Source organism: Camelina sativa, chromosome 11, assembly GCF_030686135.1.
Source record: "Camelina sativa cultivar CO46 ecotype springtype chromosome 11, ASM3068613v1".
In the NCBI taxonomy this organism is placed as follows: Eukaryota; Viridiplantae; Streptophyta; class Magnoliopsida; order Brassicales; family Brassicaceae; genus Camelina; species Camelina sativa.
Genome location: NC_141890.1, coordinates 3,628,265 through 3,656,242, shown reverse-complemented (window position 1 = coordinate 3,656,242; position 27,978 = coordinate 3,628,265). Strand labels below are relative to the sequence as shown.

Sequence of the window (27,978 nt, the reverse complement as noted above, 5' to 3'; positions counted from 1 at the left end):
TGACAAATGGGTTTTGATTATATATATGTGAGAGACTCTATTTGATTAAGAAAAGTCACTCATACTTTAAAGATAAATCCTAGATAAGTCGCCCAATGCATCCCGACAAGGATCCGTAAGTTCAGAACCGGAGGAGGAGTCCTTCAACCGTTTTACTATTATATCAACGATGATTTTAGAGAGGGTTTGGTGACACTGACACTCCTTTACGGAGCACGAATCGTAGAGACAATTGAGAAACATTGACGCTGCTGCCTGCTAGGGCCGTAGAAGGGTTTAGTTCGGCAGAGAGTGTTATATGTTTATAGTCTTCTCAAGAGCCTTGCATTTTTTTAATATATATAGTATATGCTAGAGTTTTTTTTTTTTTTTTTTTAATTGTTTAGTTATTTTTTGTTAACTTACCTTTAAAAAGAATTATTAAAATTCCTTTTCTTGGGATATGTTTGACTTTTGGCCTAGGGCTTTCGTCTGGTTAGACGACGTCGTTTTTCAATTTCCCACTCTCTCCTCTGTTTGGTTGGTTGGTTTACTCGAGTTCTTCCGAAGCTTCGTCGTCGTCCACTAGGTTGTGTTCTTTCTGAGTCTGAGAGACTTAAGAGTTGAACGAGAGACCGACTGAGTGATCTGAGGTTTTACGGGTTTAACGAAAGGTGAACTTGAAGATCTTCTTTCTTTCTTTGATTACCGTCCGGTCTTTGGTTTGGATCAAATCAGGGTAAATGTCGTTTCTTTTATCCTTCAAGCTTCCTACTTTGAATCTTTTTTTATCGTTTTGAGTTCCATTTTTTTGATTTTTTTTATTTCTTTATATTTGATCCTCTCTTCGTTTTCTTATTTTTTATTTGTCTTTCGTCAATTCGTTTGATCCATGTTTCTCTTTTAGGCAAATCTTGAATTTGTCCCTCCATCCTCTGTTTTATGTTTTGATTTTGGTTTGAATAAACACCATTGTTTGTAGAGAGACAACAAATCATTGTCTTAAATTAGGCAATTCAACAAGGTATCTGTACATAAATATTTGACAAAGGCTCTTGAGACAAATGCGAAAGGAGCATGCTTTTTTTTTGTTTTTGTGCTCAACTACTTTGATGAGAGCTTTCTCTGTTTGGTGTCTTTTGTGGTTATGTTCGATGATATATATTTCTATGTTTGTTTGTGATGAGTTGTAGTAAAGCTTGTGTTAGGATTCGTATTATTGTCTTTTTATCCTTTTCTTAAGAGTGATATTATTTCTTTCTTTTTTGGTTTCTGAATTATTACAGATGGGTTTTCAGAGTTGCTAAGCTGACAGACTGAGTGACTAATTAGTGTGATTGGGGAAGATGGGTTTATTGAAGAAAAAAGATTCAACTTCAGCTCGCTCCTCTACTTCTCCCTGCGCTGATTTGCGAAACGCTTACCACAATTGCTTCAACAAGTGAGTTTCTTTTCTCCTTCAGTTTGCTGTGTTTAAAGGTTTTAGCTTTGGTGGTATTTCTGGTCTTTTCATCTTTTAAGGTTTGGACCATTCGGTATTCCCAGTTATTAATATGATGGCATTGTTGTATTTCTTTCTCTTGGTTTCTGCAGATGGTACTCGGACAAGTTTGTTAAAGGGCAATGGGATAAAGAAGAGTGTGTTGCCGAGTGGAAAAAGTACAGAGACTGTCTCTCGGTACTATTCATTCACTCTGCTTCAGCTCTATTCGTGCTTCCTCTGTAATCTTAATCAAAATAATAAGCAAGCTTCTCTTCCTGACTTTTGTTTTCGGTTTTCATTTATTCAAACAGGAGAATTTGGATGGTAAGCTTCTCACTCGCATTTTGGAGGTAGATGGTGAGCTGAATCCAACAAAGCAAGCTGATTCTAAAGAATCCAATTGATGGATGATACTTGATCCTCATATGTTTCTCAAATAACATTGTCACTTTCAAACCATAAAATTCATATTATTTAAGTAGGAGGAGGGGGTAATCAAAGTAGAATGAGATTGTTGCATTCTTTATTCAAAAAAATTGAAGAAAATAAAGAAATCAATCATTTCTTCTTGAAGAGGAAGTGTGCAACCATCCACTCTTCTCCATTGTTGTATCCGAACAGCTCAGCAACCGCTATGAAGAAGGTTCTCCAGTAAACCATCCACTTCACTGCGTTTTCTTTCCCATAAGTCATTTCCATTATCTCTTTAATTGCAACTATCTCTTTATCCATTCTTTTGAGCCACTCTTCACTGCAAAACGTTGTATTATCAAAAAAGTAATAAACATCAGAAGCTGCTTATTATCGTCTTCGTTCTTGTAACAACCATTTTTGGAGTCCTACCTTGTTTTTGAATAATGTTTCCCGTTTACGAGCCAATGATCCACAATCGAAACATCTTCCTAAACAAATCAACACATCAAATTGATATGATTCAATTGATATAATTCAACTGAAACATACATGGCAAGTTACTAATGTAAATTACTTGGAAATAGAGGAGAAGATTCGCCGATGGCATTGTTCCTCCGCTGAAGAAGTGTCTTGTGATCCAGTCATCGTCATTCACATCCTATAAAGAATCAGCACAATATCAAGAATTGCGTTTTTGCCATGATAATATGTTGTTGAAATAAACTGATTAAACAAGAAGCTATCACATCAGAGAATATTGATCCATACCTCAAAGTGGTAAGCTAGGGTCTTATGGCAGAAATAGTGAACAAACAGAAGACTATCTTCCTTCATCCATTTTCCTATTTTCTTCAGAAGCTCTCCATAGTTTTTCATATGCTGATCACAATCCCAAAAAAAGAAAAACCAAAGCTAAGGACAACCTCTGATGTTTGAAAATCATAACATATAATGAACTACTTCAGAAAACAATCCAAACCTCAAACATTTCGATGGAGAATACTCGATCGTATGTCCCATCATGCTCAAAAGTGCTAATATCCGCAACAATTATTTCAATGTTCTGAAGTCCGAGTTTCCTTCAAACATGACATGTAAAAGAAACCATTTTAGCTAGCAGCTAGAACTTGAAGCATAAGATATATGTAATAATGAGAAAACATAATTACCGGCATTGGTCATCGATAAAAGCTTTCTGTGTTGTTGAGTTGCAGATACCAGTTAACTTGCATTTGCTAAACTTGCGGGCAATGTACAAAGACAAAGAACCCCAGCCACATCCGACATCAAGAACACTTTGTCCATCCTCCACTTTAGCTCTTTCACAGTATAGAGCCAATATTGCTTCCTCTGCATCTTCTAAGCTACTTGCATCTTTTGGGAAGTAACAAGAGCTGTACTTCATGTTTCTTCCAAGAACAAGTTGGAAGAAAGCAGTTGGTAATTCATAGTGTTGAGTCTTTGGCTTCTCGGTATTGATCGCTATAGGCATCTTCTTTATAGCTGAGGTATACATACATGCATCATTCACAACAGATTTTTAGACTTTTCTTTCACAATTTACAAATCTATATTATGAGATTAAACAAATGAAATGTGTTCTGATTTTGCCAAATGAAACATGTTATATTTATTTATTAAAATACATGTAAACGCAAACACAAAAAACTTGAGTCTGAAACAATGTATGGATGGTTTCATTTTATAAGATAAGAAGCCAAAATCTATTATGAACAAATCTAATGAAGACCGTGAATTAGTCTTACATGCTTAGAGCACGGAGATCCAATTAACAAAATAAAACTTTAATATCTAAACTACTAAATAGAACTAAGCTAATATAAAAATAGTGTTCGCGGATCTCTCAACAACAATATCTAAACTAAAACGATATTTTATCTTTGACTCAAAAAGTTCAAAACACACATGATGAAGGGTCTAAAACCCCACAACCAAAGTACGGTGGAACAACTTGCAACACACCACCGACACCATGTTGTTTAAAAAATCGCCATAATCACTCAAATAAACACAATGCGAAATAGTTTTGTAGACTCTAGTCTAATAATAACTAAAATCTAGATGTTAAATGCCAAAAAAAAAAAAAAAAAAAGAGTGAGCAATTATATAGTTTCACTTACAGTCAATAAAACGGAGGAGATCGGAGAGTTGCATCTCAGCCGTGGGTTTGTAACCGGAACGGAGTCGACCGGCCAGAAGTAGCCGCGTCAGCCGCCTAATGACAAGATCAGGCAACAGATTCATCTCCAACAACGTCAAAGCCGCCTTCACTGATGCGCCATACGCTACTTCCATAATCTTCTCCATCTCTTTTCTCTCGCCTCCTTTATGTGTCTCTTGAGTTTTTTTTTTGCCTAAGGGCATTTTTACAGGGCAGCAGTTTTGAGTGTTGTTAGAGTAAAAATATTATGAAAATAATATAAGATCAGTAGTTAAATCTTTTGTTAAAAAATTAGTTATGGGGAGAACATGTGTTTAAGATAATAAGATTTAATAATATAATATTCTTAAATATATTACAACTAGAAAAACTTATAAAATAACATTTAAATTGCAAATTTATAAAACTTTTACTAAAATTCAAAATACAATACCAAATTTTTATGAAACAACAAAAACATTAAAGATAAAAAAAAACATATTACTTAATTAAAACATACAAACATTTTATTTAATTAATATATAGTTTAATGTCCAAATTTATTCCATACATTCTCAATCAGATTCTTTTTTAATTTGTGAAAAATTGTTTGCAAAAAATTATATTCATTCACAGCTTGCCACGTCAGCTTAGAAGTAAGCCAAGATCAGTTCTATATCAAGAACTAAAAAAAATGTTCTTAGCCACTATTCATTATTTTTCTATTTTTTTTGGACTAAGAACACTCCTCGTGTTGTCTCTATAAAAATGGCGTAAATGTAACCTTCAAACATATAAATAGACAGGGATGTAAAAATAACCTGAAAAAGTAGGCATGACGTATCAACTTACTTACTAAGCACTGTTAATTACGTGTATAATTATTACCCCTTATATAATGATGGGAACAAATCTTTACGATTTCTTTAACATTTTAATAACAAAACGTCAAAACCTTATCTTCTTCTTATCTTATCGTTTTGCAGTAGTCCGTGCTTAAAATCGGATATCACTCCCCACCATTTTTTTTGCTAAGTCGAAAAAACAGAGCAGGGCCGGTTTACGATTTTGATGGGCTTTCAAGATTTGTTTTGTGTTATGTTTTTGTGGCCTTTTTTATGTGTATGCTCTCTGGTTTTGATATTAATATGGTTGTTACAACTCATATGATGATTACACTGGATCAGGGACCAGCTCGGTGAGTCTGAAAGGCGATTCTAGCACCAGAGGCCAGAGGGGTGAAGACTTATCTACTTTACTTTAAATCAAAGGGGGACGACTTATACTTATACAACCAATAATCCCCTTAGTGGTTATGAACCCTACCACACAATGCATTATGTTTAAAAACAGAATACAAGCTCCTCCTACTTGCTGCTCCTGCAGGGGCATAAACTGTCCTTTCAACCTTACCCCACATTAACTTATCTAATTTTGCCACATTTGCTAAGCAATAATAGAATTGAGCCGAGTAAAAAGATCTGTGTATCCTTCCTTAGATTTAAGAGTTCTTGATGGAGAGATGTTCAGGGACCAGCTCGGGTGAGTCTGAAAGGCGATTCTAGCACCAGAAGCCAGAGGGATGAAGACACTTACAAATCTCTTTGACTCAGAGGAGAAAGATTTTTAGCTCATGGAGTTGATCAGCCAATATGGCTATGCCTAAGATCAAATTAATCACTCTTTCCTTCTTCATTCTACTTGCAAAGCTTCAGTACTATCCACAGAGACAACTTGTTTATACTCTTTTTTCCTTGTCACCTGTGAAATCAGAAGGAATAGTCTGTTTAGACACTATAACCAAACAAATGCACAAAACTTAAAATAGAGTCATACCAACTTGTTAGGGAAACTTTGGGCACCAGTGAACTTTGAGGGTGCAGAATAATGAGACTTCTTTTGTAGAATCTCAGTGAGACGCCGCTCGTTTTTCTCTTGCCTAAGTAGATATCTCAAGGAAACTGATTCTTGCTCAAGCTTCGACACCGTGATTTCCAGTATTGCTAAGCTGTCCAAAAGCTCTTGTGCCTGTAAATTTCTTATAATGTTTTGTAAGAAATTCAATAGCGAAAACAACAAAAGAAGATATATGTTGGAGAAAGGATTGACCTTATCTGGAAGTTCACAAGGCGAATCCATGAAAGGAGAACTAGAATGCTCAACTGCGCTTGTAAGAGCTAACCGTAAGTTGATCTCCTCTTGTAACTGCTGCTGCAGTCTCTTGACCTGTACCAATCCCAAATATATCATTAACAATCTAGTACCAGTAGTAGTACATAAAGAGAATTAAAGGATGGAAACACAAGAATATCAAACTTTTTTCTATGGTTTCTTTAAATGTAATCTTAGCTGTATAGATGAGAAAACTTCTAAGAAGTGACAAACAAAAACCCAGCAGATGACTTCACAAGATATATAGTGTGAGGTGTGGGATCTGACTCACTTACATCTTGTTCAAGCTCACATTTGTACCATAACTTGCTCTTTCCTTCAAATCTACTACTACTTTGATCAAGCATCTTGCTTTCCTGCTGCCAACAACAAAAAGAAAGAAAGCAAATTCAAACATTTGGTGTGACCTTAAACCCCTTGAAACCCTAGATTTAGAGCATACTAACCAAGAAAAAAGATAAAAAGTGAAAGGTGTATATAATAAAGAGAGAAAGAGGCAACATTACATCGAGATCAGGAAAATACAAAGAGCCATCTCCAGAGGAATAAGATCTTCTTGAAAATGTACCAGACTTCTTCAAATACCTCCGGATCGAGCTTCCCCTGTAACGGAACACATCAGCAAACCAAAAAAACAAATATCGAGCATTGTTAAAGAAGAAGAAGTAGATTTAGAATAGAGAGAGAGAGAGAGAGAGAGAGAGAGAGAGAACCAATTGATGGGAAGACGAAAAGTGGCATTAGCGGTGCTACGATCGGTGGTAGGAGAAGAAGAAGAAGAGGAAGCAGCAGGGGTGGTGTGATGATCTTCTTCATAAAGAGCTTCGGCTTTGATACAGAGCATCGTTGTATTGGTCAAGTCAAGGAGCGGTGACTATGAAGAAGAAGACAAAAGCTTTGAAAGGTTCCAACTTTGAGAGGTTTTATTGATTGACAGAGGAGTTTGGTTGGGTTCTCACCTGCTCACACTTCACTCTCTTCCCCTTTCTTTTTTTTTTTGGTCTGTCGCTTTTAGTATTATTTTGTGACCAAAAATTAAAAATTAATTACAAAAAATTGAAAACTATAATTAGAAAAAAGCTGAAAAAGGGAAAACAAGAGAATTTATTCTTGTCTCAGACAATTTGACTCGTTGCTACTCATTCATCCCTCTCTCTCTCTCTCTCTCTCTCTCTCTCTCTCTCTCTTTTTGGACTAGTCAAACATTTACACGGTATCTTTATTTTATTTAACAAAAAGAAAGAAAAAAGAGAGTGCAAATTTCGGTTTCAAATTATTGGTTTACATTTTTTTTTGTTCTGTTTTGCAGTTTTATTTTGATAATAATAAATGGTTTGTTAATGTAGGTAAATTAATAAAACTCAGTTTTAAGCAGATCCATGTAAAAAAATACTGAGATGCTTCATGTATTTTAGTGTTTGATGTGTACGGTACACATCTTTAAAAGTGATGACGCACATACACACACACACTCAGTGTGGACTGGATTTACTTTTTTTTTTTTTTTTTTATGAATCGGATTCCAAAAAAGACCTGATTACAACATATGAAAGATTCCAAACAGTACAACATTATCAAACGAGTGAACCATATATACGTCCCAAATTTTTGGCTATGGATATTTTCGATGATTAGTAATAATCGCATACTAAACCAAAAATTTATCTTAGATATTCAATAAATATAGCGTTAAAAGAAAGCTAACCGGCTGGTTTAAAGTCACCGGAGAGGAAGCTGTTTTCTTCGCTGTCGGACAAAGAAGACCAAACCAAGACAATTAAAGATAGGGCAGGGCTATGACAGTTTGGTCAAGCAACTGAAATGAAATCTATAGATAAGTTTCTTCTTCGCTTCGTCTCACACAACTAATTTGTCAATCGAGATCCGATAGTTTGGTGAGAGGAGCAGATAGAGCTATATATATTTCTAGAGGTGAGCTAGTGAGCAGCTAGAAAATCATAGAGACAACTTTGTATCTCTAGATTTGTGAAGAGAGACAACCTTGTATTTTATAATGAGTTCACTCGTGTAGTTGGATATATATATATACTATAATATCCTTCTACTTATTAGAGAATTTACGAGATGAAATATTTGCTGGAAAATGGTGAGACTTGCGCCAATCTGGTCAGAAATTTCACCGGTGAGTAATCGGAACAGTGATCAGAACGATGAAACAAGAGATTCAAAAAAAAAAAACAAAGAGAATCACACAGAGTACACCCCATTATAACATAAAACATCAGGAATGAAGCCACGACCATGCTGAGCTTGCAGGTGTGTCTACTAAGACAACATTGTTGTAACCTGTATCCTGCAAACCTTGAATACAAGAGAGAGAACTTTCATCCAAGTGTTTAGAGAGCATGATCAAATTGGAATTTGGAGGATTGTCCACTGCCCACCGAAGAATGTCCACTAACATCTTATGATCTCTAGCATATCCATGCGCCTCAGCAACTATACATATATATATATATATATCATCAACAGGTATCTAGATTAGATTTACATAGTAAGAGGACGAGGGATAATTAGGTAAAAGGAGGAATTCTTTCACACTACCTTCGGGTACGAGATTGAAACTGATTCCGGTAGCCTCATATTCATCTATCAGATCTTGTTTCGTGGTTTTGGTTTTCTCATCTTCGACGTCGTACAACCGGATTGACACAGAACCATTACAACAACCCTGTCGATGAAGACCTGATTTGATCAGCTCAGAAGTCAAAGCAGGATCAAGTTTACCGGGGATTGGGAAATCCACCACGTCCCAGAACACGCCTGTGTTACCCTCTGCCACAACGAAAGAAATATCAGTGCAAAATTTTAATGTGGCAGATCATAGTTTGAAATCAGATGCAATCTAATCAAATATAATATATATAGACTCTTCGAGAGGTATAGCGAGATCTTACCACAGTTTAAATCGTCCCAAGCATCGGACACAACTGGTTTCACTTCGTATGGTATAGGTAGTGATTCAAGTTCAAGGACAGCTTCACCATATAAACGGCGGCCTCGCTCAAAAACATTATTCTCATTCAGCCCCTCTATGGGGACTCCGCATTGCAGACATTCTAAAGGAGAACCCTGACAACTAACTAGTACGCTCCCAGGCTCTAAAAAGACAAGATTGAAACGGTTCGTATCCATAGGAGTTGGGACGAGCTGCTGCTCTTCTTTGATGCTTTCTGAGATTATAAACAAACTCGCTGGACGACTAGAACCGTACAGTGCCCAGAGAAGAAGTTTCTTCGTAATACAGTAAACTCTCGCATGTTTGTTTCCTGGACGGAGAGACATCTCATCATCACATGAAATGTTAAGTAAAAAAAAAAAAAAGAGTAATAGTATAAAAGAAAGCTACGTACCTTTGGGTACGTGAACAAAACGCATTCCAGCATGCCCAAAGACATATGTCAACTTATCCGGGGCATCATCATCAACGAAGCAGGTGATAGACATCTCAGGACCTAGATATCCGTTTTCATATAGATCGGATTTGATCTTCTTATTAACCAATCGAGGATTTAGATTCTTAAGGATTGACCAATATAATCCTCCACGTCCCAGAACACCATCTTGTCTCCGGCTGCCAAAACGGATCACGAAATAATTATTATCAATTTTTTTTTTTTTTTTTGAAAACCAAAAAATCAGATCTGATAGTCTACTACTACTGATTTTAAATCCACAATACAAAATCGAAGAATCGGATTTGCTAGTCTATCACTAATTAAAAAAAATAAAAATAAAAACTCCATACAATATCGAAAAATCAGACCCGCTCTAGTGTATCACTGATTCTATACATATACATATATGTTGAATGAATAGAGAGACACTATAAACGAACAACTTCAATCTTACATTGGAAGTCACCGGTGCTGCTATCCATTGAAAAGTTTCTGAAAAATTAGAGATGCTGAGACCTTTCTGAATATTAGAGACGCCCGATGATAGGCAACCTTTATAAATTAGCGTTTCATATATATACTTATTGGGCTTGATGGGCCTGCTGAATCACTGGTGCGTATATTGGCCGCCAATTTTTCTATCTCTAGTTCTTTTTTTCTTTTTTCTTTTCTTTCTTTTTAAGGTACTAACTAGTATAATTATCTGGACGAATCAAGAGGTTTTAAACCAAACCGAACCAATAACCTAATGTATTTTTTAAATTAATTAATAATATCATTAACATTATAAATATGTAATCTTGGATTTGGTTTCTATTTCACTTTATTATAACTTTTCTAATAAAACTAATTAACTATAAATATAGATCTAGTTATATTTAATATTAGGTATTAATTTTATTTGTTCACCCCTACTGAAACCGACTTAAAGAGACGTGTGTGTCTCTTTTATGTTCGCCGTTCAATTGATAGAGGCCACGGCGTAAACATAGGAAGAGACGATCTTAATCCATAGTAATTAAAATTTCCTTTTTTTTTTTTTTTTTTAAATGTTTATTTTAAAGGTTAGATTTTTTTGTTTTTGTTTTGGGGGTTCAAAGTCCCTACCAATGCGACCAAAGTGCTCCAATGCATGATTATTACGTTGGAGCCTCTTCTTCTAATCTTCTACTCTAGATTTGCTTTCTCCAAATTTATAATCTTTCTGTCTCTCAGCTTCCAAAGTTTTCATTTTTAGGGTTTGATTTTTGCTCTTTTCAATTTGTTTTGGATGGTGTAAATGTGAGAGAAGGTTTCGTTATGTTAAAGAGACAGTCCAACGCCATTCTCTTCTACAGAATCGCAAGCTTCGATTCACATAATACCCTAATGTCTTCTTACACCGATCCCCTTTTCCTGCGATCGCTTCACACTCGATCAATTGCCAACAGATTTGGTGGAGATTTCGTTAAAAGAATCAATCCCATTCGAATTTACAACAAGAGTGGCTCCTCTTGTAATGGTCTTTTCAAGGTTAAAGGTGGAGGAGGAAAGCCCAATGGGTTTACCTTGAGAAGTTGTTTTGATTCTCATAAGAAGGCTGATCAAAAGGCTCGAGCTTTAACTCACCATCGGCGCCTTCTCCATGGTTTGGGATCTGGGCCTAGTGAAGAACGCGGCGGCGGCGGAGGAGCAACGGAGATAGCGGATGGCCGTGGTGCATATCTGCGTACGGGTTTCCAAGGGAATGATAAGATTGTTGTGGCTGTTGACATAGATGAGGGTATGTTTCTCTCTGTTCTTATAGTGTGTGATGATGTTTACAGGTTTGAAATGTCTGGGGGAGAGAAATTGTTTTTAATTGTATGTTGACTTGTTTAACATGGTTCTTCTTAGAAAAGCTTGGAGTCAATGAGTTATATAATTATACAAAACCTGATAAGTATATATAAAATGTTGTAGATGTTGTCTAATAGAGTCTGGAGTGCTTTTTGTGTAATTGGGAATATACCTGATTCATCATCTTGTTGTTTTAAGTATAATATTGTCTACTGATTCGAATCTCAATACCGTTCAAATGGGTTGCTAATCTTGGACGGGGAACTATGTTGAACTGTTCATCTTTGAATAGTTTTTTATTGTGTTTCCAACTCATGTGATGTGTGTTACGTTTTTGATTAAGTAGCTGATGCATGATATTTTTTGGCTATATGCACTGAGATCATCTTTTGTCTGTCTTCATTGAGTTATTAATTTAAGCTATGTTTCATTTGTTGTCTTTTTATGTAAGCAGTTCTTGGAAACTTTGTCTCGGCCCTTAACAAATTCATTGCGGACCGCTATTTGTCGAACCATTCTGTCTCAGAGTACCATGTCTATGAGTTCTTCAAGGTACGAAGTCATAGGTTCTTCTCGAGCTTACCTGAGAAACAAATCATGCATCTTCTTGTACTACATGGAGAATGACTTATTGCTTTTAGTTGCTGGATTTGTTTTTTTTTGGTTTTCTACTTTGAGAACTCGTATGCTAGGATCAGTGATTGAGATATGCCCTATAAGGATAAATTTGTATACAAGGTTTACAATGTTTAGCTGCTATCTTTGGCTTATGACAAGGAAAACTGTTCTCTGCTTCACTTATATAGCGCATTACCCTGCCTGGCACTTGTTTTCTTGTATGTGAGAGAAATTTGAAACATTGCTTTCAGTAATTCGAGTGACTAAAGAAGTTTTCGTAAACGTCCTCTTCAATTTTTCTGCCACACTGATGTTTTCATGATCTTGTGTGTTAACTTTTTTGGCAGATATGGAACTGCTCTCGCAACGAAGGTATTTTTCCTTGGCTTACTTGCAACAATGCATTAATTTACGGTCCAGCTAAATTGCTCCAAGGACTTTCTGTGTGTTGGCAATCTTGGTGGGTAAATGGAGACGTAAGGTGCTATGTTTAAACTTTCTTGTTGTGCAGCCGACTTACGTGTTCACGAGTTCTTTAAGACATCATATTTCAAGAAAGGGATCCATCCTCTTCCAGGTGCCCATAAGACTCTTCACAAGCTATCAAAATATTGCGACATGTCAGTTGTGACGTAAGTAGCGTGTGGCGTGATCTTCTCTTTGTTGAACGTTTCAAGTTACCAGTTAATTCTATATATCACTATCTGAGTGGTTTTTCATACTTATCTGATAGGTCCCGGCAGAATGCGATAAAGGAGCACACACTTGAGTGGATCGAGATACATTTCCCGGGACTCTTCCAACAGATTCATTTTGGAAACCATTTTGCTCTTCATGGAGAGTCTAGACCAAAATCTGAAATCTGCAGGTGCATACAAAATCAACTCATGAATTTGATACATCCCCAAGATTCTAGTCGAAAACTAAAGAACATCACTTTCATATATGATTTGATGATCCTAGAATTTGAACTGCAGATCATTTGGAGCAGAGATATTGATTGACGATAACCCGAGATATGCAGAGGAATGCGCTAACATCGGAATGAAGGTTCTCCTCTTTGACTATGAAAATTCATACCCTTGGTCTAAGACTGAGTCTGTTGATAGACATCCTTTGGTAACTAGAGTCCATAACTGGGAAGAAGTGGAGCAGCAGATTCTATCGTTGGTAGTATCAAAGTGTTGAAATCATTTCTGCAACAACAAATGTTCTTTTGCCAGTGCAAAAATCATAGTCTTAATGTTTGAGATGATAGTGTATTGTATAAACATGAAAGAAAGCTGAACAAACCCATAAAGCTTGATGGGGAAATAAGTAGCAAACAGAGATGGAAATAGCTTTAACTGACCCTTTTTAGCATCATTTTATTGTCTTTTTTTTTAAAAAAAAATCTAATTTAGTTTGGTATCAGTTTTTCAAATATATATTTTTGATCAGATGTATATCAATTAAACAAAGTACACTTTTCAAATCTTTCATTTGGTTTTTCAAATAAGTTATTTTCTATTTTTTTTTGTTTTACTTTGGATCCATTAAAAATTTGTCACTTATAAACTATAGCTGAATTAGAATTTCTCACTTACAAAATTCAATTTCGATTATAATTATCTCTAGAAATATAAAAAAACTATTAGGTATTAAAATGAAATCATATAATCCACTAGGAAAGTGACCAAGACGGTTTAGTGGGTGCTTAGAGCATCTCCATTGGTCCTTTATTTTTTTCTCTATAATAGGGGTGAGTTTTACTCCAACCCACCTCTAAAATAGAGATTGCTATTTTTTCCTTTATTTATAGAGGAACTCTATTTTTTCCTACAAAGGGTTCTTCTATAAATAGAGAATCTCTATTTTAGAAGTGAGAATAAAAGTGGGTTGGAGTAAAACTCACCTCTATTATAGAGATCTCTATTATAGAGGAAAAAAGTAGGGAAAACTATTGGAGATGGTCTTAATAGAAATAGTTATTTAGGGATAAAGGTAATGATGATCATATACTCAAGTAACTCAAGGCATTGAGTGATATAAGCATCAAAGAAGCAAAAAAAAAAAGAAAGGCAGAACATAAATCATAAAAGAGGGATAGATATCCTTTATTTAAAGATAATGATTATTATTAGTAGGATCATAAACAAACAAGTGTTTATGTTTTTTAAGTACTATGAGAATCACAAGTTCACAACATAGTAGTTAGTATAAACAACGAAAGGTGCTTATGCTTCTAAACTATTAGTATTACACTTTCCGGCACTTAGTATCAAATTGTTGAAATCATTTCTGCAACAACAAATGTTCTTTTGCCAGTGCCAAAATTATAGTATTAACGTTTGAAATGATATTGTATTGTATAAACATGAAAGACAGCTGATTCTGAACAAACCCATATATAAAGCTTGATGGGGAAATAAGTAAACAGAGATGGAATTAGCTTTAACTGTCCCTTTGTAGCATTAAATTACTGTCTTTTTCTAATTTAGTTCGGTTTAAATATTTCAAAAATACATTGTATCTGATGTATATTAATTAAATAAAGTAAAATTTCAAATTTTCCATTGTGCTTCACAAATCAGTTCTTTTTCATTACTGGAAAAAAAAACTCGGTTGTTTACATATTTTTTTGGTTACGTTGGATCCTTTAAAAATTTGTCACTTAAAAACTATAGCTGAATTAGAATTTGTCACTTACAAATTTCAATTGATTATAATTTTTATCTCTGTAAATATATAACATTTATAGATATTCAAATCATCAAATTAAGTCGTATAATTTACTAGGCAAGTGACCAAGAGAGTTTAGTGGTTTGATTAATAGAAATAGCCATAGAGGGATAAAGGTTATGGAGATACTCATGTAACTCAACGCCAGTGCCGGCTTAAATGGGGGACAACCGGTGCGACTGCCCCGGGTCCACCAAATTAGGGGGCACAAAAAAAATTTCAGTTTTTAATATGTATCAAGTTTTTTTTTTTTTAAGTATAAGCTGACAAAAAAAACATGTTTGAGAGAATCCAAGTTTGATGAGTTAATGGGCCAAAATCAAAATTAAATTATTGGGCCAAATTGGTTTTGTTATTTATAGGATTTACGGTAATTGGTGGAAATTAGGAATCAGTGATCTTTGTCTTTTATGTTTACGTACGAAGCTTTTCATCTTCCCACCCCATTCACATGACCACAACACACAAGTCTCTTTTTTCCAACAAGCGATCTCCATAGCCGACTAGCCGTTAAGCAGCAAACAACAAGTTTTTGAGTAATGTTCTATTTGATTCTTGCTCTGCTTTTTTCTAAACTAGTATTTTGTATTCTAATTTCTAAAATTGGAACTCGCTAATCACTAACAACTGTTTTTTTCAGGTTTATATTTGTTCATTTGTTCTTCTAGCATTCATATAATCAGATTCATTCCCCAATAGCCCAGCCCCAAAATCCAGGTGCTATTCTTCTTTTTTCTTTGCATCTAGTTAAGATTGCATCATGCCAGGACAGAAACCGGGATGTCAGAAAAGAAAAAAAAGAAAACAAGATGAATTGTTTGTTCAATCACTAAGAGGTTCTTTAGATAAATTTGTGACAAGAGCAAGTGCTAATGAAAATTCAGAATCTGGTGGTGCTAATGAAAATTCAGAATCTGGTGGTGGTGGTATAAATAATCCCGATGATAGTAGTCACTTGAGTGAGCATGATAATGTGGTTAATGCATCTAATGTTGAAAGTTTAAATGTTTGTGAAAACCCAAATTCTCGTGTTGATATTTTTGATCCAAGGTATTGGGAAAACCTTGATAATAAAATGAGAGATGTGTTAGTTGAAAAAGAACCTCAAAGAGAATTGAGTCTTGTGATTCCTTTAGATGCAAACAAGAGGCGTTTCTCATATAATTATTATTTTAGGAAGCTGCGTAATGGGGAAACTAGTGACAGAAATTGGTTGGTTTACTCCAAACATGTGAACAAGGTTTATTGCTTTTGTTGCAAATTGTTTAAATCTAGAAATTGTTCAAATATGCTTGCTTTAGCTAATGATGGTTATAATGACTGGAAGCATCTTAGTGAGAGACTTAAAGATCATGAGAAAAGTGTAGAGCATATGAATAACATGAAAACATGGAAAGAGCTGAAAGTTAGATTTGAGAAGAATCTCACAATTGATAAACCACTACAGAAAGAAATTGCTAAAGAGAAAGAACGTTGGAGGTTTGTCTTAGCTAGAATAATTGCTATTGTAAAATTTCTTGCTAAAAGAAATCTAGCTTTTCGTGGAAAAAATGAAAAACTTTACCAAGATAACAATGGTAATTTCTTATGTGCTATTGAAATGATTGCAGAATTTGATTTGATAATCCAAGATCATATTAGACGCATTCATAGTCATGAAATTCATTGTCATTATCTTGGTCATAATATTCAAAATGAGTTTATCTCTCTTTTGGCTCATAATGTTCAGCTTTCCATCGTTAAAACCATTAAAGAGTCTAGGTACTTTTCTGTCATTCTTGATTGCACACCGGATGTGAGCCATCAAGAGCAAATGACTTTGATAATTCGATGTGTGAAAATATCAAACAGAAAAGCAAGTGTAGAAGAGTACTTCTTAGAGTTTCTAAAGGTGGATGACACCACTGGTTTAGGTCTCTTTGATAAGTTACTAGATGCTTTAAAGTCTCTTACTCTTGAGTTTGAGAATATTAGAGGTCAAGGTTATGATAATGGTTCTAACATGAAAGGAAAACATCAAGGTGTTCAAAAGCGATTACTTGATGTAAATCCAAAAGCTTTGTATATGTCGTGTGCTTGTCATAGTCTGAATCTTGTGGTTAGTGATATGGCTCATTCATGTGTAAAAGCTATTTCTTTCTTTGGAATTGTGCAACGCATATATGCATTATTTTCTAGTTCTTCTAAGAGATGGAAAATTTTGCTTGATCATGTTCCTTGCTTTACTGTAAAATCTTTGTGTAACACACGTTGGGAGAGTCGAATTAAAAGTGTCAAAGCTATTAGGTTCCAAGCTCCACAAGTAAGATCAGCTTTATTGGAATTATATGAGTCTTGTGATGATGCTATGACAAAGAGTGATGCTGAAAGTTTGATCATGGCATTTGATAATTTTGAATTTATCCTTGGCATTGTTATTTGGTATGATATTTTGTTTGCCATTAACTCAGTGAGTAAGAATTTACAGTCTTAATCATTTTGCATTGATAATGCTTTAAAACAATTGCAAGGTGTGTGTTTGTTTTTTGAGAAGTATAGACATGAAGGGTTTAGTTCTAGTTTGAGTATAGCTCAAACTATTGCTCGTGATATGGATGTAGATCCTATATTTCCACAGAAGCGTCGTGTTTTCAGAAAAAAAACAGTTTGATGAAATTGGTTTGGATGAGGAAATACAACCTAGTGAAGATGCATTTAGAGTCAATTACTTTTTGGTTGTGGTGGACATGGCAATCACTTCGGTGAAGACCGGATTTGATCAAATGAAAACTTTTGAAAGTGTTTTTGGTTTCTTATTTGATTCGAAAAAGTTAAAGACATTACATGATAGTGATTTACAAGAGCATTGCTGTAACTTATGCAAAACTTTTTCTCATGGTAACTCGTCGGATGTTGATTCAGATGATCTTTTTTCAGAATTGAGAGTGCTTCAAACGACTTTACCTGATGTGTCAATGGAACCTACTGAAGTTCTTGAGTTCGTTGAAGATATTGGTTGTTATCCAAATGTTTCAATTGCATATAGAATCATGTTAACTATACCGGTGACAGTCGCTTCAGCGGAGAGAAGCTTTTCAAAACTAAAATTATTGAAAAATTATCTAAGATCTTCAATGTCTAAAGAAAGGTTGAATGGTTTAGCTATTTTGTGCATCAAAAAGAACATATTGGAGAGCATTGATACTGAAACTATTATTCATGATTTTGCATCGACTAAAACTCGTAAAAATAGGATTTTGTGATCCTTTATATCTTTCAAGAATGAGTATTGGCTTCTGTTTTTTTTTTCAAGTGTGAAAGGATGTGAAAGTTTACATATATGGAGATGGAAAGGATAAAACAAGCTTACAAGACCAGCTAGAAGCAGAGGAGAGCACAAAGTTACGAGAAAAGCAAGGAAAAGAGAGCATACTCGAAATTTATCTTTTTTTTGTGACTGTTTATTTACATCTGTTGGAGGAAAAATTGCAAAATGACATTATTGTTGCTTTCTTTTTGTAAACATTCTTTTATCTTTTGCTATCCTTTTGTGAACAACTTTTTTTTATGTGTAATAAATGTTCTGTTCTGTTTTTTGCCCCGGGGTCTCTATAATGCTTAAGCCGGCACTGCTCAACGCATGTCAATGATATAAGCGTAAAAGAAGCAAAAAAAGGCAGAACATGATTCATAAAACTTAAAAGAGAGATAATTCTCATTTATTTAAAGATAATGTTTCTTAGTAGAGGCATAAACAAACTAGTGTTTATGTTTTTAAGTACTATTACAACACTTTATCTTTCACTTATTTGCCTTCTCCTTGGCATGGAGATTGTCAAAATAAGCCTTCGGATTCGCTTCAAAAGCATCTCTAGGGATGTGAGCGGAACCACCCAAACCGGGCGCAACCATATTCCCTGGACCAGGAGCAGTGCCACTGCTTAAACCGCTGCTCTGAGCTACCGAACCAGCTTTTGCGCTAACGTTTTTCTTGTCCATTTTTGTTTACTCTTGAGAAGATGTGAAATAATTTAGTATGAATAATGAATGTAAGATGAGATTTTTAGTTTGGTAGTGTGAAGAAAAGTGATGGAGAGGTGGGAACAATTTATAGATGAGATTTTTTTGTTCAAATTAAATTAGTCAAATTAGCATTTTCCAAGATTATCACCATTGTAGTAAATATCAATATCGTGAAAAGCAATTTTAGTAAATTGCAAGGGAAATTGAACTGGAAAAGGGCAAGTGACTGTCTTGGAAACATACTTGGAATAACGCTTAATGTGAAGTTATACTGTATAATGCGATGGGACAATTAATATATGAAATCAAAAGAAACAAAGAAGTGATTCTTTAATATTCCTAAAAAATAAAATAAGAAAGGGGTACATTTTTATTTTTTTACATCATTTTATTTATTCAGTTCAAGTTACACTTGTTTTAAAAGTTTGTATGCACATACATATGATTACTTACTATACAACCATTGAGATTTGTGGACATATAATTACAACAGGGTTCCTCTTGCATTGCAATCCAAGGATTTGAGGCTCATCTCTCTATCTTCTTCTTTTTTCCTTTTTTTTTAGGGTGTATTATCTTTGCTACTTCTTCACCTTCCTTCGTCTCCAAGTTATATACACAGAGTTCTTGGCCAATCCACAGATGTTCATTCTGTCTTCTCAATCAACTTTATACCATACGCTTGCAATATATCCAACGCTGTGCGTACCACCACAAACCCCAAAGACAACAAATCAATACCATCCTATATATTCATCTGCAAACACATCACTAGTTTTGATGCGGAATTCAAAGTTACCTGGCAAATAGACCTCTGGTTCGAGAGGCCTTAAGACTCCTCTTGTCTTGATCTTGTCTTCAATTAACAGCTGCAACACACAACATACATACGCTTGAATTTTTTAAGTTTAGCGGAATATAGACAGGAAAAAGTGGTAATCAGTGTCTGAGTAAGGACCAGAGCTCCAATGGCTGCAGGGATCCCAACAGTCTTGGCCATAGCGGTAGTTGTTTGTCCGTTTTTGTTGTCCCCGAATTCCAAAAGAGTCGCACTGTGCTTTTCAACACGTTTGCTTTCAGGGAATTCCACTTCTACTTCGTGATGTAGAAGCACCATGTCCTGATAACATAATGCAAAAGATTGTCCAAATGTTATGTCAGCAAGTAAAATCAAGTGCAAAAAGAGAGAACTAGTGCTTTCACATGAATCAGAGACCTGCTCATCTCCGGAATACGCTAGTTTTTCTTCCATTAGGTAACAAGTTGCATCAAATACGCTTTTACACAATGATGGAATTTCCCTCTCTTCGTTGAACCCCAAGAATCTAAAGACACCTCAAAAGAATCAGGCTAAGGTGTTTTGCAGAAGATTTGGTATCACTAAAATAACAGTAAGATTTATCTTCATGGAGAAGCTTACACAATTGTTTTGGCAGCTTTGGTTGCAGTCTCCTTGGTATGTCCAAGTTTGATAATTCTCTTGCTGATCTCTTCTTCTCCAGCTAGAGGCTCTGAATCATTGTCTGCATCCTTTTTTAGAAAGTTACTTAAAAGAGCACCAAACGTAATCTTCTTTCCAGTGGAGAGTACTTGATTGGCTTCATTGTCAAAGAATCCGAGTTTTGAAAGTGTTGCCATTATCATACTAAATCCTGTACAAGCCATAAGTAAAAAAACTGGTAAGCCTTCAGATGTCAAGATGTGACTTGTGAATATAGAATTTGCACCTTCATATCTGAGGGTTCCACGAAATATTGTTGTTGCTTCGCTCTCAATGCCATAAAATTCCCCATAAACCAAAGAGTTCCGATTAGGAAGACACTCCAATGCAAAAGCTGGAAGATTAGGTACTCGGAAACTTGTGGCTGAATCATACAAATTCTCCCCTGCCAGTACATTATTGCTCGATTAAACAGAAATAATACATGTAGTGAGGTTAAACAACTTTAACATCCCCTGCATATGGACATTTTTTTTCTGTCATACCATCAACGTTTACTACGTCGCCGTTGCTTTTGTATTTGGCAGGGTTACGGCCAGCTCGAATTGCTCCAGCAGGGCTCCAGCTGAAATAAAGAATTGTAGTTGAGTAAGCGAGATTCTAATGATGTATTGATGAGGAAACACAGGAAAAAATGTTAAATGGCGTATATGAAAAGAGTACCTAAACTTATATGCTAATGGATTATTTGCTGCAGCGGGAGAGGGAAGCCCTCCACAGTAAGAGGTGAAAGACTTCACTTTCCCCTTTCTGATATGAGCCTCATTGATCATTTTCATCGCCATCATATGATCTGCAAGACACATTATAGGATCACCTTCTCAATTATCCAGGAAATACTCTGAAGCTAAATGCACTAAAGGTAAATCGACTGAATACCAAAAATTGTAAAAAATAAAGCTATGTTGTGAAATGTCATACCAATTCCAGGGTCCAGTCCCATTTCGCCAAGAATTGTAATTCCAGAAGTCTTAGCCTTCTCATGTAACATGGACGTTTCATCATCAACATAGCTAGCAGTGACAAGATGCTTCTTCAGCTGAGTGAATCACAAAGAAGAAACAGCGGCATTTAGTATCCGGAAACTACTGAAATATATTGAATAACATTCACAAATTTCATAATTTCCCTCTTGAAACTCATCGTTTTTTTTCTGACTTTTCTATGTTAGACTAATGTTTTGAGGGTAGGAGTGTACCTCAATGCATGTCTTTGCTACAACAGCATGACAGCTTGCAGGTAATAAACTTAGGACAACATCAACCTGCGGGCAATGAAACAAATATAAGATAATGGATTTGAGCAGTAAAGTTTAAAGTAAAGGTAATCTAAGAACAGAGAAGTTAGGAGAATACCTCAGAAACATACTTAAGGAGGTTCTCACTATCTGACACATCTAGCTGAACTGTTTCTACGTCTGGAATGCCTTCAATCGTCTGCCACATGATTTATCACATCGGTAAAACAGAATTAGATTTGAAAAGATTGATGGTTCATCTCATATAAAACTGTTGAACTTCAACAGATGAGGCTCAAAAGCTTCGAATACCTTTTTGGCATCCTTAAGATACATAGATGCCACAATCACACGAACATCTCTTTGTTCTTCAGACTCTGCTCCAAAATAAGTTTTGTACCATTGCTGTGACGAAATGGTTCTGACTGAGGCAAGGAACTCAGCAGCCGGGCGACACACACGTCCAGCACCAATAATCAAAACACCTGATTTCTTCGTCATTTCAGGCTTCTCTTTTACCTCCTTTTCTTGCTGGACTTTGCCAATCTTCAGTGAGATCTTATTTGCTTCTCTAGGTGGAGATATATAATCTTCATCTGGATTAGCTAATCGAGTTAATGAATCAATGATTTGATCCAAAACTCTCTTATCATCTGCACCAACCTACCCAAAGATAATGGAAAGACAAGTGGGAGTCGGTTACAAATGGGACCACATTCTTTTGGCCTGTAGTTTGTTTACTTGTTCTAACAACTTACGAGACTTATTGAAAAAGACATAAAACCTAAACCTGACAATCAAATCCCTTTACAGGTGTACGATATCTATGATTATCAAGAACAAACTTACTTCAAGTTCTGAGTATGACTCAGCATCGGCACTCTGCCCCAGTTCACATTTAGCCAAATGAAATGAGCCACCAGCCGCTTCAATCATATCGAGAGCTTCGTTTATCAGAAACTTATCAAATAGGTGTCCGCTTAGAGATACCTACAAATGATTGTCTCAGTCAAAATCATTACAAGAAGCGCTGAGACAGATCTCGAAAATGTAGCAATCTTTGGTTAAGAAACTCAATAGAGATATGAATACCTTCCCAAGCATAGGTTTTGGAATTTGTATTATTCAGACTAGTCATATTTACTTTCTCCATCAAAACTCACCAATATGTTGTATGTTCTCTGGCTGGAAACCCCGTTGGCAATTTTCTCCTGTGCCTCTCTACAGTTACAAGTGAGTAAAGATAAAAACATGGTTTAGAAAAGAGGCATAATCATTTCAGATAATGTATAAGAAATAATGGTTGAAGCAGCTGAGAACGTACTCTGGATTTGACTTCCTCATACGTGGAATATACTCATACAAAGATGTCAACTCTCCTTTATAGCTTATGCAAGCCCTCTTTAGATGACCTGGTAGATCTGCAATTTCAGTCATTGAAGCCAAACTACCCACAAATTCTGAAAGAATATCTCCAAAATGCTGGGATGCCTTTTTCATGACACAAGAACTCCCAATTAATACAAGTTTATCAACATCAACTATAGAATCAGTCCAACTACTAAATCTGCAATCTTCTTACCTCTTTTGCAAATTCTGTGGGTAAAATGTCGACGGCCATGCATAGTACGCCATCCCCATCCATGTCATCATCGTATGAATTGTCCGAAGGATTAAACCTAAAGATAGTTTTTAGCTCGACAAGTTTCACCAAATAGTAAACATATAAGACTAAAAAGAAAACTTTTATCTAAGTATATTTTACCTAAAGAAAGGGGAATCGATTAAAGTAGCTCGGTTAACAAATTCAATTGAGCCACCGATGTCACAAGTTATATCACATATTCCCACTAGCGGGCATCCTTTTGTGGTCAAATCTTGAAGCTGTTTGGTGCTCAGAAGACGGGGAAACCTCTTCTCCCAGTACATACAGTTTACTGCACAGAAAGTTATAGTTACACACTGGAACTAACCAAAATGAGATGGTCACAGCCATGGTGAAGTAACTAGTGGACAGTTGATGTGCTTATATGTGAGCTCTTGAACTTTAAAGATAAAACGAAGATCAGGATATACCAAGAACAGATGTATAAGGGGATATCTTTTCGTGGAAAACTGGATTGTAGTGTTCTGGGTGTGCATAGTAGTCTGCCTGAACATCAGAAGCGTAAAGGGTTAAAAGCTGCTCTACTTTAATGTAGTGAAACAAAACTCACAGCCACGGGGGTGTTACTTTGTCGAACGACTTTGATGGATCTTTGTGTTCAACCATGTCTTGGCTAGTAATGATACAACCATATACTTGATAGACTCGCTTAGTTGATTTCCCATTTTGGCTAATTCCTTTGTCCTGTGCAAAAATATACATTGCATCAGTAGAAATTTCTCACAAAAACATATAAACAGACTCTCAGAATCTTCAAAACCCTGAAAACAAATAAAAAGCAAAGCTTGACTTACTTTTACAAATAGTTCAGGAAGTTTGCTTGGTTCAACAAAAGTGTGAGGAAGAAGCTTGAAAATCTCTTGTGCACCCAGAGAAACTGCGGATGAGTAAATTTAAAAAGATAATACATCTGCAGGCTGAGAGGAGTGCCATATGAAATTAAGAACTTGCAGAAGAATTAACGAAGTTACCATTTCCTGTTCCAGTGAAGACAAAAACAAGAGGGCAGATTCCTAATGGCAGTCCCTGGCTTGCAATTTCTTCACCTACAGAAATCACAGCGGCTTTTGCTGCAGCCAATGAGGAATACATATAGGATGACCCGAGCGAGAGAAAAGGAGTTGAGTATCCCAGACTTAGATATCCTGCATCAAACATAGAAAAGTACATTCATCAATCCAAGAAGAAGCTTGTTACTTTAGAATCCAGTTCATTTTGATCTGCACAGAAACATGTAACTAAGAATCAGAATAGTAAGAAGAGCTTACGCTGCCCCAGCCCATGTAAGAAGTCAACAAGACCAGCTCTGCCTGCATATTTACCAAATGCCAATAATCTTCTCCCATGATCCCCAACGATGAGCTCATAGTCACACAACGTCACACCCTCAGAAAGAATCTGCATATTTCAAAATTCCTCAAGTTCTCTTCAAGAAGGACTAAAAACAAGGATGGATCATAAAAGTGTCTTACTTTATCCAACAAAGGCATGTTTTCTTTCTGAGCCTTGTGAGTGTGGGAAAAGAAAGCATATGCTCTCCCAGGAAGAACCATATCTAGCTGCAAACAGAATCAACCCACAAAGCCAAATCTCATTAACTGAGATATACAAAAAGGATTCTTTTTAAAAAGTGAATCTCCCATACCTCGGGTTGTTTGATTCCAAGTATAAGCCCACAATCAGACAAGTCATCAGAAACTTCACATCCGACATCTTCATACAAGGCATCATGATGGATACGCTTAGCAGATGGCTGAACCACAATGCGGGACACGCCGGTTCTGTCTTTACCACCATGTAAAAGGCGAGCGCAATGCGACGGCGTTAGAGGCGTTCGTCTCTCCCATTTGTTCACTGTTTCAGCTAAAATCCCAACAACTCCATTCCCCAACTTCACCTCCTTACCGCCACTTGAATTCATCTTTCATGTAAAGCTCTTACAATCTCTGCAGATTAAAACAAAAAAAAAGACATCCCTATTTCATATTTCGAGTTCGATCAAGCAAACATCCAAAAAAAAAAAATCCAAACTTTAACGATTCGTGAGTTGGATTTTTCTCGAGGTCTGGTCTGTGGTTAAAGCCGTACGATACTGAGAAAATTGGAACCATAAAATTGAAATCTTGGGTAGTAGTTAATTGATGACTCAAATGAGAACTGAACAGGGCAAGAGCAGAGTAGAGACGAACCGAGAAAGGCAGATAATAAAACCATTATTTCCAAAGCAAAAGAGATTTGAAGTAAAGCTCTCCATGTTCGTTTGTTCGTTCACGAGAAGGAAAAAAGTATGGAAGAAGAGATCAATAAAAACGTACCCGATGAGTCTTGAGTTTGAATTGATCATGCAATGCCTGTGAGCTCTGTGAAAAAAGGTGCAAGCTTTTTCCAAGGTTAGTTTTTTTTTAAGCCTTTTAGGCGTTAATCAGAAACTTTTTTTATTTTATTTTTCCGAGTCCTTTTATAAGCTAAAAATTACGTAGATGATTGGGGATTACATATCGTAATTTGATTAATTGGATTGTATAGTTATTTTGTAATATTAATATTTTAATGTATGATGTGACAAAAAATCATTGTTGTTAGAGAAATCTTTAGAATGCGTTTTTTTTTTCTCTTTTAAACGGATATTTTAGTGAAGACGGTAAACATTTTTTTTTTTTTTTTTTTTTTTATCAACTGGATCTTTTATTTCGAGTTTTGATAGGAAAGCTCATTCGAAACTTATTTGTGTGTTATTTATAACTTCATTTTGATAAGAGGTGTCATCGGCTTTTAGCTAATACAGCTTTCACATCGAGTCACCATATCGTAAACCCAAAAAAATGTAATGCATAAATGTATTCAGTCATTTTCTTAGTCTTTTTAAAAATCAAATGTGTTTACACACGACGATAACGTGAGCCAGCCAATATTGTAAAACTAATCTGAACTTTGATTTTCAAAAAGCTAGGTAAGTCATCGTTAAAGAATATAGGGAAGAATATATATATATATTGCGATAGAGACAATAATAATGAAAAACTTAACGTAGAGAAGAAGATAATTATTTTACTATTAAAAGAGAGGAACAACTAACAAAGGAACAACGTGGTAGGTTACTCTAGATAGGACCAAAGGGAGGAGGATCCATCCAATTGTTGAGCCTATTTAGGAGGATGTATTACGTGTATCTAAAAAGAGATAGACATAGTGACAGAGAAGAATGAAGACGTTACTCACTTAGCTGCTATCTCCTAATCCTCCTAGATGACGACGCTTACCACTTTCCGTGTTCTCTACGTCTTTCTTTTCTCAGTTTTTATTTACATAATTAACTCTTAATACATTAGTATTAATAACATTATGGTATGCATATATGGATAAAAACTCATGACAGACAGAAAGAGATCGGGTGAAACGATATTGTTTTACTGAAATATAGATCAAAACTGTTTATCGAGCAAATCAAGTAATCTCCCAAAAAATAAAAAATCAAGCGAATCTCTGAATTGTTCCCAAGAGATTGTTTTGCCAGTACTAATTACAGTAAAACCTCTATAAATTAATAATGTTGGGACCAAGACATTTTATTAATTTATAGTGATATTAATTTATTTATAAATTAATAATAATTATTATATAGTGTAAATAGTTTGAATATTTAAAATTATGAATTGAGACAATTTTAGCAAAATATAATTTTACTTTCGGTTTTTGTAAATTTTATGGTATTGGAATTGAATTTGTAATATATAGAAAACATTATTAACAATAAATTACAAATACAATAGACAAATTCACTTATACACATGACATACATAAATTCAAATTTATGAATAATAATATCAATTGTTGTATTTTAATAGTCAATCAAAATATCAAAATGTAAATGATGAATATCTAGAAATTGAAAATTTCAAAAAATTAGCTATTTTTTGGCATGTTACAGAATATTGTATATCATTATAGTTTGAAAATACAACATAACAATTGTTTTATAGATATGAGCTTTAGGAGAAACATACATTATATATATGTAAATTTACATGATTATTAATTTATGATATTATTGGGACTATATTTTACATGGAGATTTCAAAAAAATTATTATCTTATTATCTTATCAAATTTTATTATTTTTTACACTGGCCCGACTTGGGACTAGCAAAATTTATTAATTTATAGTGTTTATTAATTTATAAAGTATTAATTTACAGAGGTTTTAATGTAATTCAATCATGTAGAGTATGAAGGTGAATAGTGTGGTTGTTATTGAAAATTGGGTTTGGATCTTGTTTAGTCAAAACCATATTTGCAGATGTTGGGCTTGCCTTGTTGTTCTACTTAATATGGCCCAAGTTCATTTGCCGTTGTTACCATCACAGATGTTTGTGGTGTTTCCTTGAGACTCAAATTAGTCCTAGACTCCTAGTCATTCTTCTTTGGGTTACAATTATTGCAATGCAAAAACGTGTTACATACCTCTAGTCAAGAAGCTAATCCCCTCATAAGTTTCACACTAGACATATAATATATATTTGTTCAAAGCATTAATTCATTGAATATATAGAATGTAACGACTTTTAAATATATGTAACTAGAACATTGAATTAGCAAAGTCTCTCTACTTTTCATACATACAACTCAGTTTAAATTTTTTTTTAAATCTAACCTAAGAAAAAATGTTCTTCTTGTGACATGAAGATCGATCATATGTCTATGCATGGGCATTGCCCAAGTAATAAACATCTCAAAAGAAAAGAAAAAAGAAATCGAAACTTGAACATTGTTTTGGGTATCAATCGATA

The 27,978-nt window shown here is 35.1% G+C and overlaps 8 protein-coding genes across 28 annotated transcripts; 3 read left to right on the top strand and 5 right to left on the bottom strand.

The window, feature by feature from the left end:
* Window positions 1-298: 298 nt before the first annotated feature.
* Window positions 299-2,271, top strand: LOC104721505 (uncharacterized protein At4g33100). 2 transcript variants are annotated; one of them, XM_010439502.3, is made up of 4 exons: window positions 299-718; window positions 1,266-1,420; window positions 1,573-1,657; window positions 1,774-2,271. In XM_010439502.3, exons 2-4 carry the CDS (start codon window positions 1,326-1,328, stop codon window positions 1,864-1,866), a joined length of 273 nt encoding a protein of 90 aa, XP_010437804.1. In that variant the 5' UTR covers window positions 299-718; window positions 1,266-1,325; the 3' UTR covers window positions 1,867-2,271. The 2 variants fall into 2 exon arrangements, with proteins under 2 accessions (XP_010437804.1, XP_010437805.1); XM_010439503.3 differs by having other exon boundaries at window positions 438-653.
* On the bottom strand, window positions 1,848-4,388 carry LOC104721506 ((S)-coclaurine N-methyltransferase-like). The gene is made up of 7 exons (XM_010439504.3): window positions 4,018-4,388; window positions 3,046-3,379; window positions 2,856-2,955; window positions 2,645-2,755; window positions 2,451-2,534; window positions 2,306-2,364; window positions 1,848-2,213 (listed from the first exon to the last, which is right to left on the bottom strand). Exons 1-7 carry the CDS (start codon window positions 4,259-4,261, stop codon window positions 2,021-2,023), a joined length of 1,125 nt encoding a protein of 374 aa, XP_010437806.2. The 5' UTR covers window positions 4,262-4,388; the 3' UTR covers window positions 1,848-2,020.
* An 884-nt stretch (window positions 4,389-5,272) lies between these two features.
* Window positions 5,273-8,222, bottom strand: LOC104721504 (uncharacterized). 7 transcript variants are annotated; one of them, XR_015571757.1, is made up of 6 exons: window positions 6,923-7,202; window positions 6,716-6,812; window positions 6,481-6,568; window positions 6,147-6,263; window positions 5,874-6,065; window positions 5,273-5,798 (listed from the first exon to the last, which is right to left on the bottom strand). XR_015571757.1 is itself a non-coding variant. In XM_010439499.2 (6 exons), exons 1-6 carry the CDS (start codon window positions 7,051-7,053, stop codon window positions 5,730-5,732), a joined length of 690 nt encoding a protein of 229 aa, XP_010437801.1. In that variant the 5' UTR covers window positions 7,054-8,222; the 3' UTR covers window positions 5,273-5,729. The 7 variants fall into 7 exon arrangements, 5 of the variants coding, with proteins under 5 accessions (XP_010437801.1, XP_010437802.1, XP_010437803.1 ...); XR_015571758.1 differs by having other exon boundaries at window positions 6,481-6,565; XM_010439499.2 differs by having other exon boundaries at window positions 6,485-6,568; window positions 6,923-8,222.
* An 80-nt stretch (window positions 8,223-8,302) lies between these two features.
* On the bottom strand, window positions 8,303-10,177 carry LOC104721503 (uncharacterized). The gene is made up of 5 exons (XM_010439497.2): window positions 10,083-10,177; window positions 9,584-9,804; window positions 9,128-9,499; window positions 8,775-9,005; window positions 8,303-8,669 (listed from the first exon to the last, which is right to left on the bottom strand). The coding sequence occupies exons 2-5, from the start codon at window positions 9,675-9,677 to the stop codon at window positions 8,452-8,454; spliced, it is 915 nt and encodes a 304-aa protein (XP_010437799.1). The 5' UTR covers window positions 9,678-9,804; window positions 10,083-10,177; the 3' UTR covers window positions 8,303-8,451.
* A 338-nt stretch (window positions 10,178-10,515) lies between these two features.
* LOC104721502 (uncharacterized) lies at window positions 10,516-13,335 on the top strand. The gene is made up of 6 exons (XM_010439496.3): window positions 10,516-11,390; window positions 11,901-11,998; window positions 12,412-12,436; window positions 12,576-12,696; window positions 12,798-12,932; window positions 13,042-13,335. Exons 1-6 carry the CDS (start codon window positions 10,928-10,930, stop codon window positions 13,250-13,252), a joined length of 1,053 nt encoding a protein of 350 aa, XP_010437798.1. The 5' UTR covers window positions 10,516-10,927; the 3' UTR covers window positions 13,253-13,335.
* Window positions 13,336-15,545: 2,210 nt separating this feature from the next.
* LOC104727601 (uncharacterized) lies at window positions 15,546-18,027 on the top strand. The gene is made up of 2 exons (XM_087471127.1): window positions 15,546-17,234; window positions 17,386-18,027. The coding sequence occupies exons 1-2, from the start codon at window positions 15,546-15,548 to the stop codon at window positions 18,025-18,027; spliced, it is 2,331 nt and encodes a 776-aa protein (XP_087327253.1).
* Window positions 18,028-18,451: 424 nt separating this feature from the next.
* LOC104721501 (uncharacterized) lies at window positions 18,452-18,823 on the bottom strand. Its single transcript, XM_010439495.3, has one exon. The coding sequence runs from the start codon at window positions 18,761-18,763 to the stop codon at window positions 18,566-18,568; it is 198 nt and encodes a 65-aa protein (XP_010437797.1). The 5' UTR covers window positions 18,764-18,823; the 3' UTR covers window positions 18,452-18,565.
* Window positions 18,824-19,154: 331 nt separating this feature from the next.
* On the bottom strand, window positions 19,155-25,901 carry LOC104721500 (alpha-aminoadipic semialdehyde synthase). 14 transcript variants are annotated; one of them, XM_010439492.3, is made up of 25 exons: window positions 25,507-25,901; window positions 24,837-25,137; window positions 24,664-24,750; window positions 24,460-24,589; window positions 24,163-24,336; window positions 23,986-24,068; window positions 23,759-23,875; window positions 23,602-23,677; window positions 23,291-23,462; window positions 23,108-23,204; window positions 22,850-23,016; window positions 22,689-22,746; window positions 22,375-22,515; window positions 21,838-22,188; window positions 21,644-21,724; window positions 21,487-21,552; window positions 21,210-21,327; window positions 20,952-21,081; window positions 20,774-20,853; window positions 20,515-20,673; window positions 20,208-20,439; window positions 20,004-20,112; window positions 19,746-19,907; window positions 19,587-19,656; window positions 19,155-19,486 (listed from the first exon to the last, which is right to left on the bottom strand). In XM_010439492.3, the coding sequence occupies exons 2-25, from the start codon at window positions 25,110-25,112 to the stop codon at window positions 19,434-19,436; spliced, it is 3,189 nt and encodes a 1,062-aa protein (XP_010437794.2). In that variant the 5' UTR covers window positions 25,113-25,137; window positions 25,507-25,901; the 3' UTR covers window positions 19,155-19,433. The 14 variants fall into 14 exon arrangements, with proteins under 14 accessions (XP_010437794.2, XP_087329906.1, XP_087329903.1 ...); XM_087473780.1 differs by having other exon boundaries at window positions 22,618-22,746; window positions 25,507-25,893; XM_087473777.1 differs by having other exon boundaries at window positions 22,850-22,937; window positions 25,507-25,893.
* Between the last annotated feature and the right edge of the window lie 2,077 nt (window positions 25,902-27,978).

Coding starts and splice junctions, on each gene's coding strand:
- LOC104721505 (XM_010439502.3), top strand. CDS start 1,326: ATGGGTTTATTGAAGAAAAAAGATTCAACTTCAGCTCGCTCCTCTACT. Junction 1,421..1,572: donor TACCACAATTGCTTCAACAA/GTGAGTTTCTTT, acceptor TGGTTTCTGCAG/ATGGTACTCGGACAAGTTTG. Junction 1,658..1,773: donor AGTACAGAGACTGTCTCTCG/GTACTATTCATT, acceptor TTATTCAAACAG/GAGAATTTGGATGGTAAGCT.
- LOC104721506 (XM_010439504.3), bottom strand. CDS start 4,261: ATGCCCTTAGGCAAAAAAAAAACTCAAGAGACACATAAAGGAGGCGAG. Junction 2,956..3,045: donor TTTATCGATGACCAATGCCG/GTAATTATGTTT, acceptor TCATGTTTGAAG/GAAACTCGGACTTCAGAACA. Junction 2,756..2,855: donor TCTCCATCGAAATGTTTGAG/GTTTGGATTGTT, acceptor GATTGTGATCAG/CATATGAAAAACTATGGAGA.
- LOC104721504 (XM_087473785.1), bottom strand. CDS start 7,053: ATGCTCTGTATCAAAGCCGAAGCTCTTTATGAAGAAGATCATCACACC. Junction 6,813..6,922: donor TTTCGTCTTCCCATCAATTG/GTTCTCTCTCTC, acceptor GTTCCGTTACAG/GGGAAGCTCGATCCGGAGGT. Junction 6,569..6,715: donor TGTATTTTCCTGATCTCGAT/GTAATGTTGCCT, acceptor TGTTGTTGGCAG/CAGGAAAGCAAGATGCTTGA.
- LOC104721503 (XM_010439497.2), bottom strand. CDS start 9,677: ATGTCTATCACCTGCTTCGTTGATGATGATGCCCCGGATAAGTTGACA. Junction 9,500..9,583: donor TTTTGTTCACGTACCCAAAG/GTACGTAGCTTT, acceptor CTCTCCGTCCAG/GAAACAAACATGCGAGAGTT. Junction 8,670..8,774: donor TTTCAATCTCGTACCCGAAG/GTAGTGTGAAAG, acceptor ATATATGTATAG/TTGCTGAGGCGCATGGATAT.
- LOC104721502 (XM_010439496.3), top strand. CDS start 10,928: ATGTTAAAGAGACAGTCCAACGCCATTCTCTTCTACAGAATCGCAAGC. Junction 11,999..12,411: donor ATGTCTATGAGTTCTTCAAG/GTACGAAGTCAT, acceptor CTTTTTTGGCAG/ATATGGAACTGCTCTCGCAA. Junction 12,437..12,575: donor GAACTGCTCTCGCAACGAAG/GTATTTTTCCTT, acceptor CTTGTTGTGCAG/CCGACTTACGTGTTCACGAG.
- LOC104727601 (XM_087471127.1), top strand. CDS start 15,546: ATGCCAGGACAGAAACCGGGATGTCAGAAAAGAAAAAAAAGAAAACAA. Junction 17,235..17,385: donor TTTTGTTTGCCATTAACTCA/GTGAGTAAGAAT, acceptor ATATGGATGTAG/ATCCTATATTTCCACAGAAG.
- LOC104721501 (XM_010439495.3), bottom strand. CDS start 18,763: ATGGACAAGAAAAACGTTAGCGCAAAAGCTGGTTCGGTAGCTCAGAGC.
- LOC104721500 (XM_010439492.3), bottom strand. CDS start 25,112: ATGAATTCAAGTGGCGGTAAGGAGGTGAAGTTGGGGAATGGAGTTGTT. Junction 24,751..24,836: donor TTGGAATCAAACAACCCGAG/GTATGGGAGATT, acceptor TTCTGTTTGCAG/CTAGATATGGTTCTTCCTGG. Junction 21,082..21,209: donor GGGACTGGACCCTGGAATTG/GTATGACATTTC, acceptor TGTGTCTTGCAG/ATCATATGATGGCGATGAAA.